Here is a 12,752-nt window from a genome sequence, read left to right as displayed (position 1 = left end):
TATTAATGTGTTTTCAACTAATTTCTAGCGTGTCCCCTGCTTCAGAGACCCGCGACCGCCTATCAAAATTTCATCCCGAGGTAGAAGGCAGAAAAAAAATCCCCTGCTTCAGAGATCCGCGACCGTCCGTTGAATTTACTTAAAATTACAGAAATACTGAAATGTAAGGACTGGCGACAAGACTTCCATTTGAACCCCCTTTACCTGTGTAGTTTGCTAATTTCGTCAACCAAAGGGGGTTAAAATGAATTCCGAAGTCTTTCCAGTACTAGTATGTACTTTTTAAAAAATCTACGTGTTCTAATTCCTCTTGCAAAGTACAAATATACGCGTGAGCAATAATACGATTACTAGTCTAGTATATAATATATAGAGATTATATATCAACACATTATCACTTGGTATTGAATTTGTTAAGAACAACCCGACCCTAACAAATAAAAGATTGCAACACAATTAGTTATTCTTTCTTAACGTCCAGTCACGGTCAAATATATCATACATATTCAAGTACTGTATGTCGATCAAGATCATTGTAATCACTAGAAAAGATGACATGTTGATTTAAGACAGTGATTCAATCTAATTTAAATAGGTCTCTGATTTCGCTATGTTCACAATAGGTTCGAATTTAGCCCAAATCAGATGAACTTAAAAAGTCTGTATGAACACATTTATAATTTAATCACTAAAATAAGCGTGAGAAGGGGTTCCAGGAACAATGAAACAATGGACATGTATACAGAGCTACTTCTGTGTCACTGGCTAAAGGGGGAATGCAATCATACAGGTGCATACAATGGTGAGATATGCTAGAAATCTTCAGACAAACGATATTAATATTTATACAGTACTTCGAGCGACTTTTTGTCTTAATTGTCATTGTATCTAATGTGTATGTATGTGGGTAGGGTGATATAATACGTGTGAACAATCTGGGACTATTATACTAGTCCCAGGAACAATAATGAAGCTCTAAATACAAAATTATAAAAAGATTTACTAATTTAATCTTAAAATATACATTGGTTAATATTTTCTAATTCCCAAAATCAATTTATAATAAGTGTCTAGATCCATACAGGGATTTCATGAGAACTATGAATGAGGTGACGACGTGACTGAAACTTGAATGACAATGATACCTTTTAAATAAAACAAAATGAAAGGTAAGTAACATTAGGAATCATAACATGAAATAATAAACCCTATATGGACCTAATGTGGTAAAATAAAAGTTTTTTCAAGTCGAAATAACATGGTTATACAATGTATCTTAGTGTTATGTCAATTATTTGTCAAACATAGGTTATTAGACGAACATGTTGTACCTTGTACATGTAAAAAGCTGGAGGCCACGACCCTTTGTTAAATTGTGATGGTTACGACACTTTTCTTATTGCTAATCATACACGTATAATTTGTCATCAAAAACTAACTTAGGTCATCCGAATGTTTTACAGATCATGCCCTTCCGCTTTCACATTAGACACATAATTGTTTTTTTTTCTTAATCACATTTTTTGTTCAATCTTGAGTTTGTTGTTCATCTTGACCTTCGTCGTCCATTTCAGATGACCATAGTGTAAGATTGTCTCTTAGCAATTGCATGATCAACATACTGTCTTTCATTGTATCGTCTCCTGAGCTCGTTTCGATTTCTCCTATAGCTTCATCAAACGCTGATTTAGCTAGTTCACAGGCTTTTTGGGGTTCATTCCTGATTTCATAATAAAATACAGAATAGTTTAATGCAAGTCCAAGTCTAATTGGATTTGTTGGACCCATGGATTCCTTGGCTTTTTGGAAGGCCTTTTCATATGCATCACGAGATTTGTCAGCTAAGTCGGACCTGTTTGCTTGTGCGGCAACTTCTACCTTATATCTATAGTAATCACCTTTCATTTTCTCATAAAATACCTTAGATTCATCAGATTCGGCTTTTTCTATGAGGTTAGTATCCAATAAACTGATCACTTCATCGCAAATATCATTCAATTCGGTCTCAATTTTCTCACGGTATTTTGTCGATAACTTCAGTTTTTTCTCCTCTTCTTTCTTGTCAATAGCTTTCTGCTCCAACGATGCGACCACTCTCCATGCTGAACGACGAGTTCCGACGACATTCTTGTAAGCAACCGACAGCAAGTTTCGTTCCTCGTCTGTTAGTGGTTTATCACCGGTTTCAACAATAGATTTCATTTCCTTAGACATGTCGTCGTAGCGCTCAATTTGTTCGGCAATTTTCGCCTGTAGCAACCTTTCCTCTCTAGAACTCATCGTCGCTCCTATTCAGTTTTGCGTAGAAACTCCAATAAAGCTTAAAAAGTTCAAGTTTGTTTGAAAACTATTCCAAAATGGCCGCAATCCTCAAGGAAATTTTTCTATAGTGAGTTCACACACACAAAAGGAACAATATTAGTCCTCTTTACACTATGTATGTAATCAAGCAGATCCAAGTCTATACAATCACTGGGACGAATTTCAACCGGTTTGTTAGGGTAGTTCAAAGCATAACAAGATTGGTCACCCTGGATGAACCGCTGAGAGTTGACAGGCGGAGTCTTGTCTATAGTTTTACTATGGTCCGCTGGGAGGTGTTGTAAATATTTGCGGAATGTTAAATACAGGTAAAAGAGGAACGTCACAGGTTTACCTGTCGTTTTTAAACGAACACCGATATCCTACATTTATATTGATTTCTCATATTTTATTACTAACAGTCTAAAATAACAATATCCTGAAATCATTTCTATCATTGTAACATGACACATATATACATTGACTTATTGACAGTTTGTCATAGGATAGGAATTATCATGTAGTATGATTAGTATTAGTCTCAGAATGTCAACGTATATGTGTTCCGCCTAACAGAAGTTCCACTGGAAACTTTGTTATAAACAATGCCATAATATCTGTTCCTGTTGGAACAAATATTCTATACGGCCTTCAACACGGAGCATTGGCTCACACCGAACAGCAAGCTATTAAGGGCCCCAAAAAAATACTAGTGTCTATACCATATATTCCGTTTGGAACATATACTGTAATATTTATTCCAGTGGAAATAATATTCCAGAATATTTTTTTCCATTTGGAACTAATATTATGAAGGAACTTCTATTTCGTGACAAGAAAACATGGAAAAGTCCGCTTACGCTCTGGTCAGTGAGTAGAGTTTTTGGGTTGTGGACGACAACGAAAACACTATGATGCTAAATCGATAAAAAAAAACCCAAATTGAAACGAGACATGCATATTGATCATAAGCATGTTATGACATCATGTTCTTTTTTGCACGTTTACCATGTTCAAATACTTTTGTATAGTATCATTTCTAGGCATAAAGCATCTAAAAAACCATTGTCTCGCTACGATCACCCGGTTACGCTCCGTTTCTTTAATTCTACTGTGTGAAGTGCTGCACTGAAATTTTTAAAAACAAATCAACGAAAACAGTCCGGAAGATAAAAGTGCGACTTGATGATCAAATTTGATCGTACATATTTTTATAAGAACTGAAGTATACTGATTCTTTTTCATATTTAGAACCAAACTTTTTATTGGTCATTGAGGTTTAACACCTGACTAATAAGGCCTATTTCTGTTCATACAATAAAAATTGATCCCGACAATGAACAGTGGTACCGTGTAACATGTTGGCAATAAAAAAAGTATTTACACTTTTATTTTTCCAGACAAAATACCTCTGAATCAATACGACTGTAATAATGATGTGTTATTTCTTTTTAGGAATATATCTTAGTCTATTTTAACGACGCGGTTTGTTTTAAGGAAGCGTGACGCAACCCAAATGACCAAAACGGTGAATAAATGGATTAGATATATTTTAACCCAGGTTGATTCCCTCAAATATTCATTATCTTTCGGGATGTTCAACTATACGGTACAATTTTGTCAAAAAGTGGTCTGGGACCAGCCTTTTGTCAACCACATTCAGAATGAGAACAAGGCTGACACGCCATGTCATCCTGCTTATCATAGTAATTTCTTCTACCACATTTTTTTCCAAATACCGAACTGGACCCAGACTTTTTTTCCCATGCATGTTCAGAACCACTTCATTGTCAAGCTAGCATTATACCATAAGAGTTGTCGTTTAAAGCTGCCTTCTAACTGTTTTCTTTTACTGCAAATGACAATCAAATTACAAACTACTGCAAGATAAAAATTTCCTAAATGGGTTAGTATTCCCCAACAATTGGTACTCATAGTATGTATAGTCCCAAAGAAATGCATTGAATTACCGCCTGGGTTGACAGACCTGATCATCGAACATCAAAACATTGCAATGACTGAAATACGAAGGTTTCAAAGCAGGATTTTTAGAGAGAAAAAAATGTTTAAAATTGATAATATATTGACATTATCAAACTAAACAAACCCTCGTTCTGAATATGCATGAAATATTTGCCACTTGACGTTAAACATCGGCCAAACAAAACCAATAAAACACAACCCTTTAGTAAAAGAGCCAGTATGTAAGCTAAAACATATATAGATTCAAATAAATATTTGTTAAATGATTGCGATATAGTGTTGTCATAGAATACCGAACCGGTGAAACAAGGAATCGGCTTGCCACTAAACGTGTTAAAAGCGACGTGTTTTCAAAACGATCACACTTGTATTCATTTCCCTTTGATTTTCTCTGACATATATTTGTGTGTGAAACAATACGGAAGAAGGAAGTCGTTTATAAGAGTCTTGATGGGGTCCTTCAATTCTGTATTCTTTAATTTTTTCAGCCATTTTTCTCCATTCTTTATAAAATTTGCCAATTATTCTCTAATCTTTATATCTTAGCACACAATTTTTTCTATTCTTTATTTTTTGGTCTATTTTTTTCTATTCTTTAATTTTTCGACCTTTATTTTTCACACGCTTTTATTATTCTCTATTCTGCAAACCTCATTCAGACTTTAGTTTATGTTTGACAGTTTAACTATTATTATCCTTTACGATTCCCCTTTATCGTTACTATACTTCAACGTTTCGCTTGAGTAAGAAACATGTTCAAACGAGGCTAATAATTATCTGGTTTCATTCATATACCCGAGGGTCTGGCGGGCTCTCAGGCGAAACATTATCTACGTTTTTGTTTACATGTTTACTGTTGTGAACTCATTTTGATATCCTTATAGAAATTCATATACTATCGACTCAACAGCAGTGTTAGTATATTACAAACGTGATTTCCTATAGAAATTCAAGGTGTGGGCTAGATACAAATTAAATGTCGCTTAACTTTAATCTTTACAATCACTTTGGACGAAATTTGAATCTGGATAAAGGTCTGATTAAAATGTGCATATTGAAACAGTCACGTTGATAAATATATGACTCTCGTTTTAGCTGGGACAATTTACTAGAACATTTTTTAAACAATACAAACAAAGCGTTTAAAGAAATGATCAGATGAAGATGAGGAAAAGCTATCATTAACTTGTTTTAAAAATCTACATGTAATATATATACAATTCCTTGGTAATAGTTATATAATCAAAAATTCACGATTGAAAAAAAAAACCATTATCAGTATCTATTTATATGGACTAATATGTGAATTAGAACCAGTCATTGGTTACCAGTCAATGGTTCATCAGGGTCATTGTTACTGATGTACAATTGTCACAAGCTTTTTATCTAACCCATGTATATATATATATATATATATAAGTACGTCTGAACCAGTGACAACTCTACAACAGATTTATCCATCGGCTCACCAGCAGTGATGGTGATGCATGACTGTATACATTCTGTATATACAACTCGTCTAAACATCAGCCCAACAATGTTAGATCTGTAAATTTGCTTTCGCAATTTTTTTGTTATATATGTATACGGCGCGGCACGGATTTTGCTCATTCTTTTAGTTTTACATCTTTATCTTTTGGTCTTTTGTGCCTGGTATTGTAGTTGTCTAATTAATTTGACAATCATGCTACATCTCCGTATTTTTTAATTTGAGTTTCACAGTTATATATACCGTTACATTTGTTCTTTGGGTTTGCGACAAAAAGAATATTATTTATTCTTATAAAAAGCCCCAAAGAGCAATATTGATAAATAGATCTTGACAATTTCAGATGGTAAGTATGAAGGACATCAAAAGCATTTGCGGATTCGATCCGCAAATGATCATCCAGGGGGAGTTCCGGGGGTTGAAACCCCCCTTTTCCCATGATTTTTTTTTATTATGTGAAAGTTTCATGGTGTTCCGGGGTTTTTCACCCCTTCCAAAATGGCTGGATCCGCGCCTGAAATGACTGCCAATGCATTGTTATAAAAAATTTCAAAATAATAAGAGCTAAATATTTAATTTTCAATATTTAATCACAACTGTCATCACTGGTAAAAGAGGACGGAAGATACCGCGGCAAAGGGATATTCACACTCGTATGTCGAAGACAAACTGACAACGCCCCATGGAAAAACTAAAAATTGAACGACCACTAGACAAACAACAGTATACAAAACACAACATAGAAAACCATAAAACGCGGGATGATCTCAGGTGCTCCGTACGAGTAAGTACCGGTCGTGTTGTTCATGCATCAGTTTGAGGGAGCTACCATTTGATTTTATTGGGGGGGGTGGGGGGTGGGGGGGGGGGGGGGGTATAAAAAAAAAAGGCAGGATGCGCAACTTGGCAAAAATATAAAAAGGCAGGACCGAATAGAGTGAAAAATAAGGAGGCAGAGATTACAACTAAAAAAAAAAATGCAAGGACAAAATTTTTCATCCTATAGCCCCCCCCCCCCCCCCCCCCCCATAAAAATCAAATGGAAGCTCCTTAAGTACAATTTCGGTGATAGGTGTCAAATTAGAGGAAAAGTGAACGGGATTGGGGAACATATCCATTGTAATTTGTGAAACCGATATTCCATAAAGGTCAGCCAACTCGTTATGGTGACGGTAACATTTTCGAAAGGATGACTTCAACCTCACCACTTGGAACCCTGCTTAAATAGCTGACTTGTAAGCAGCAATCCTCTATCATAATAGGAAACACAAGCTCTGGAATATCGTATATCGAGTGTCATAGGAGACATAAACTTCATATCCAGGCGCTGCTGGAAACTTGCTACATAGAAATGGAGCGTTAACAATTGGGAGCTGAAATCAGGTGCGGGACTGCGTAACATTTCGGTATCAAATACTTCAAAAAAAAGTAAAAAAAAGCCCCTCAAGTATATTATTTGAACTAATTAACATTCAAATTGTACCTTATTTTATCCACTTTTCGATTTTCCTCCTCGTGTGAAACAACTACAAATGAACCATGCCTCTACCTAATTACAACCATTTTACAGACAATTCAAGCGTGAAATGAAGGTCACGGTCATTTGAAAGTTGATCAGCAATTTTCTACTATGAAAACATTTTTTTTATCGAATAACCATGAAACAAACCTTATGGCAAATATGATAAAAAAAAAAGCTGTATTACTATGTAATATAAGATACGGAACTGGGGTCATGGATCAATATATACCACACATAAAGCGATTTCATGATTTCAGCACACAAATCAATTGATTAGTAAAAATAAACTCATCAATGATAGCTAAATTGTGAACAAAATCTATAACTTTCCAAGGATTATTAGACCCTGGATCAATTCCGTGATCAGCTAAAACATTTTTTTTATCAGAAACTACTTCGAAGATCTGAGTTCATTTTCCAAGACCTGATTGCACTAGTCACGGGTCTAAAGTATGTTTCAGTCATATATAATTCATTCAGTGATTAAAATTTTTATTCTCATACAAAATATTAATAAATTCATTCAGTGATTAAATTTTTTATTTCATACAAAATATTAATAAATTAATCCAGTATAATGAAATAATTCTACCAAAAAAAAAACGATTGGCTTTCCACGGAACGAATAGATATGAAGTTTTTTTTAGTTTAGGTCAAACCACCGGCTCATGGGGGCATGGACACCCCTTTTTGTTCTAGAATAGAGGGCAAGTTGATGTGACAACTAGGTACCTTGACCAAAAACTTTAACCTAATAATGTATTTATGTCACGCTATCACATTATTATGTTGTGATGGATGGATGGTAAACGTCTGGTGGCAAATAAAATGCATATTCAGGACAAGAACATGAGAATGTGATATAAATATAGTCTCTGCTTTGTATTAGACTGACAAGCTGAGCCAGAATTTTAATGTGCTAGTTAACAAGGTAAGTCCACAGGAAAAAATGTCACCCTCCTGGGCACATATTTCTGACTCCGAGCAAACCAGTTTTTGGTCTTACTCCTAATTGTGTGCTTAGCGGAGAATTCTGCGAATACAACTTTTTAAGTCTTTGGTTTGACCAGACTGCCAATTAGACCCACAACCTTGCACTTGAAGTGGGAACGCTACCAATAGACTACCGAGGCCGTTCATGTTCAGTGAATATGGGTAAAACGATGATAAGGTGTACAATTTAATAAACTGATGACACAGACATGTTTTGCCTTTTTTGTAATTTTGATAATATAATGCAAATCTAAATGGCAAAATTTAAGCATGTAAACTATGCAAAAGTCAATGAACCATGACTGAAGGTGAAGGGCTAAATTAAAGAACCTTTATGAACATGCTCACATACCATACTGCCCCACATTGTCACTGAGGAAACACAATCCCAAGAGATTTCGCAAGTTCAAAGACTTCAGGACTCCTACAAAAATCTTGTGGATATGCACATCTATATATTATGTCCTTATCTATAAAGTTGCATGAAATTATGTTGTGCTGTTTCAGAGAAGTGTTGCCATGACAAACTGTTGCAGTAGTACATTTTCGCCAAAATTCCAAGTTCAAAGGGGCTGAAATCTCTCTCAAAAAAAGGGATAATAATTTCCAGTCGATATTAACATCTACATAATTTGTCCCAACTATCTACTAAGTTTCGTAAAATTCTGTTGTGTATTTCAAGAGGAGTTGCAATGACAAACTGTTGCAGTAGTGTATTTAGGACAAAATTCTTAGTTATAAGAGGCATAACGCCTTGATAACAAATCGAATCATAATTTGCTGCCAATCATGCACATATACACAGAATGTCCTTATTAACTTACTATTTTCATGAAATTCTGCTGTGTGGTTTCACAGGAGTTGCGATGTCAAGAATAGTATGGACGGGTCAAAAACATTATATCCTTCAGATCCAATTCGTAAACAATGTAAGTTTCAAAGTCAATGAACCATGGATGAGGGGGAAAAAGGGGGTGGGGTGTCATATTATATCATCTCCATGTAAATGAAACTTGCAGATACTAATACAACTTCATACCAAATATCATTGACTTTACACCAGTGGTTTATCTGAAACTGATCTAAACCCAAACTTGAACATGTAAACTGTGCAAAAGATACAAAGTCAGTAGATCAAGACTGAGGTTGGAGTACCAAATAATCTCTGTGGAAATGAGATGTAATACAACTACATACAAAATATTGACCTACCACTTGTTGTTCCCTCATTGTTGAAGGCCATACAGTTGCCACTTCATTTGAACTGTGGTGGATAGTTATCCAATTGGCAGTCATACCACATCTCCTTATTTTTCTACTTATTGCAAACTACTACTTTTTGACACCACTGCAAATAGGCATGCATTAGTCCCGCTGTTTTTCTTCTTTGAGGGAGACAAAAAGTTCACTTCATAATGAACAAGTATTTTAAGTTTCGAGTTGTTGTGTAGGTGACCACAACTTCATTGTAAACTATTCTCCCAAAAAACATAAACCTTGAACCAAGTATAAAGCCAAAAACGACACTTACCCCAAACTAATGCAGACAGGCATAAAAGTAAATAATCAGCTGTTTTTTTTAAATAGAAATGAGACCATAGTTTTCATGATAAAGTCAAAAGTATGTTTCTGGATCATAAGTGACTCACTCGTTCTTGAGTGGAAGATTTTATAATAGACATACATTACGCACTTATTGTAACCCTAAAGCCAAGAAAGCCTCCAGATGTCTGTGGTAGCTCCTACTCCACTATCACCTTAATTTTTTGTAAGCATGTATATGCAGTGGAGGGAGGGCATGCAATCTCCTGAAGGTGACCAGCAAAACATAAACTGTTGACACAGAGATATGTCTTTTGTTTTGTAATTTTGATAGCATTATGCAAATGTTGAAATAAAAATGGCAACATTTTAACTATGCAAATCATTCAAAGAAACACGACTGAAGGTGCAAAGCCAAATAACTTCCATGAGAATTTGTAGGTGGTAAATTAAAAAATGTCTGCTGTCTACTGTATACTGTTGTTTAAAGGAAAGCATCCAAAAAGGAGGGCTAGTCTTTGTCTGCTTAGGAGATGTGTAAATGTCGATCCTAGTTTTCAAACCGATTAAGGCATTTCTGAACCGGCACTATTCAAGTCAGTATATATACATGTGTGTGCACTTGAATTCAGAGAATGCTAGAATTTTATGACACAATTTTTGCAGTAAATAAGGCAAGTTTTTTTTTATTTGTTGGTTTACAGATCAGCTGACCTAAATTTTTGGATTAAAGAAAAAATTCACATTTTTTTTAATTCCCGCCTACTAAACCAAATTCCTTCAAAATTTTACATTTTGTACATTATGGTATCATATTTAAGCATACATGTAAACAGTAAGGCAATGTCCGTTGTGTTAAAAAAAAGATGTGTTTGTGTTTTTAATATTAAACACAAAAAAAAAAGACATTCACTCAGATCTGGAAATGTTTACACAAATAATTTTACAGAATGAAAACCTACGTTTATAGCCCTTTACAAAAAGGTTTGTTTTCCATTTTTTCCGGAAGATTTTATTTTGAACCCATTTTGGGTTCATCCTCATATATGAAATTGACCCCTCCATTTGGGAAAGATGTAAAATTAAATTTTTAATAAACAGCTGCACACTAAGCGCATGATACGCTGTCGCATTTTCAATGAATAAAGTTCAATCACTTCTCAATGTCAATATGAAAATCGAAAGGGAGCTTTTGTCAATAGATTTTAACAATTCACCAAAGTTTCATGAGAACTGCTGAAAGCATTTTTGAGGTATTGTCCTAAAACTGGAAAATCCCCCCTTTTTTAATAAAACACTGCAACTCGGAAACGTAAAATTAAAAATTTTTAAAATTCAAAAGGGAGCTTACATCAATAGATATAAACAATTCACCAAAGTTTCATGAGAACTGCTAAAGGCATTTTGGAGTTATTGTCCGGAAACTGTAAACTGCCCCTTTTTTTAATCAATAAAACCCCATTACTCAGAAACATAAAAAAATCTAAAATTTATGAAAATGGAAAGGGAGCTTGTGTCAACAGATATAAACAATTCATCATATTTCTTGCAAATTGTTGAAAGCATTTTGGAGTTATTGTCCGAAAACTTGAAAGTCCCCTTTTTTTTAATGAATAAAACCTCATAACTTGAAAATCCCCCTTTTTTAATGAATAAAACCTCATAACTCAGAAACGTACAATCTGAAATTTATAAAAAACGAAAGGGAGCTCACGTCAATAGATATAAACAATTCACCAAAGTTTTATGCAAATTGGTTAAAGCGTTTTTGAGTTATTGTCCGACATGTTGATAACGGACGGACAGACAACAGTATACCACAATACGTCCCGTAAACAGGCGTATAAAAAGTAACCACAAACAACTTGGAATCTTCCTGTCTCATAAGTCGAAATTTTTTGTCTATTTGGATATAAAAAGCAGGGTTACACGGCATATAAAGGATGAAACAAACATCCTTGTCTTTCACAAGGGATGGGTCTTCTTTGTAGGTAGTAAACTGACCATTGATAGAGAGCAACAGTTTTTTTTTTACTTTTCTTTCATTATGAAATGAGCATTCATGTCCTGTTTGAAAATGCACATGCCCCTCCCCTTTTTTAAGAATTTATACAACTATATGATGATGATATGCAGCTGAGCATAAATGTTTTGACCATAAGTTAAGGAATGATTATAAAAAGGAGAATACAAATATTGTAATTATTAAATAAAGCTGAAGTACACAGTTACTGTAAACATATTTATGTCCTGTAAAAAAAATCCCCCCCCCCCTCCAGACCAACACGAATCTTTCATATAAAAAATCTGTAAGCCAACAAATTAAAATAACCCTCGCCTTACTAAATGTAAATTTCTGAAGCATATAAGAAATGAAAGTACTTTTTTTGGCAGGGTTTGTTACTCATAAAGTGCTTCTGACACACCAAATAAAGGCAAAAAAAAAATGTGTTTCCTGTCTCCAACCATTTTAAAATAGTGTCAGTCAGTTGGTCAGGATTTTATTCTATTTTATGCATTTAAACAAAATCAAGAAAAGTTTCATGTTTTCTCGAAGTTCAGTCCCGCTTTACACTTATGAATCCGGTAATTTTCGCATGGGTGACAATATGTTAATGATTTTCTATGCCTCGACAAGTTCTACACTGGATATGCATCGATCTTGTTACAAATTTGACTGAATAATCTAACGCAAATTGGATTTGTAGTCAAATAAGGCTATTAACCTAAATTCTTGAAATATTTTTTGGCTATCAACTTAGGGTCGGTCGGGAGGCAGGAAACAAGCATATACTTTTGGGGCCTAATAAAGTGATATTTTCTTTTCGCTGACTGGCATCATAAAAAAAGATGACCTATATTTTGTATTATCATCATAATAATAATTAAATTAAACTAATCTGACGAAATTAACTGTTCATA

The 12,752-nt window shown here is 34.5% G+C and overlaps 1 protein-coding gene across 1 annotated transcript; it reads right to left on the bottom strand.

Moving 5' to 3' along the window:
* Positions 1–980: 980 nt before the first annotated feature.
* LOC127720085 (14-3-3 protein zeta/delta-like) lies at positions 981–2,609 on the bottom strand. Its single transcript, XM_052226494.1, has one exon. It carries the CDS (start codon positions 2,278–2,280, stop codon positions 1,528–1,530), a length of 753 nt encoding a protein of 250 aa, XP_052082454.1. The 5' UTR covers positions 2,281–2,609; the 3' UTR covers positions 981–1,527.
* Between the last annotated feature and the right edge of the window lie 10,143 nt (positions 2,610–12,752).

This window comes from Mytilus californianus, unplaced genomic scaffold, assembly GCF_021869535.1.
Source record: "Mytilus californianus isolate M0D057914Y unplaced genomic scaffold, xbMytCali1.0.p SCAF_11, whole genome shotgun sequence".
In the NCBI taxonomy this organism is placed as follows: domain Eukaryota; kingdom Metazoa; phylum Mollusca; class Bivalvia; order Mytilida; family Mytilidae; genus Mytilus; species Mytilus californianus.
Note: the sequence above shows the minus strand (reverse complement) of the source record. Positions and strands in the feature narration are given on the sequence as shown.

Coding starts and splice junctions, on each gene's coding strand:
- LOC127720085 (XM_052226494.1), bottom strand. CDS start 2,280: ATGAGTTCTAGAGAGGAAAGGTTGCTACAGGCGAAAATTGCCGAACAA.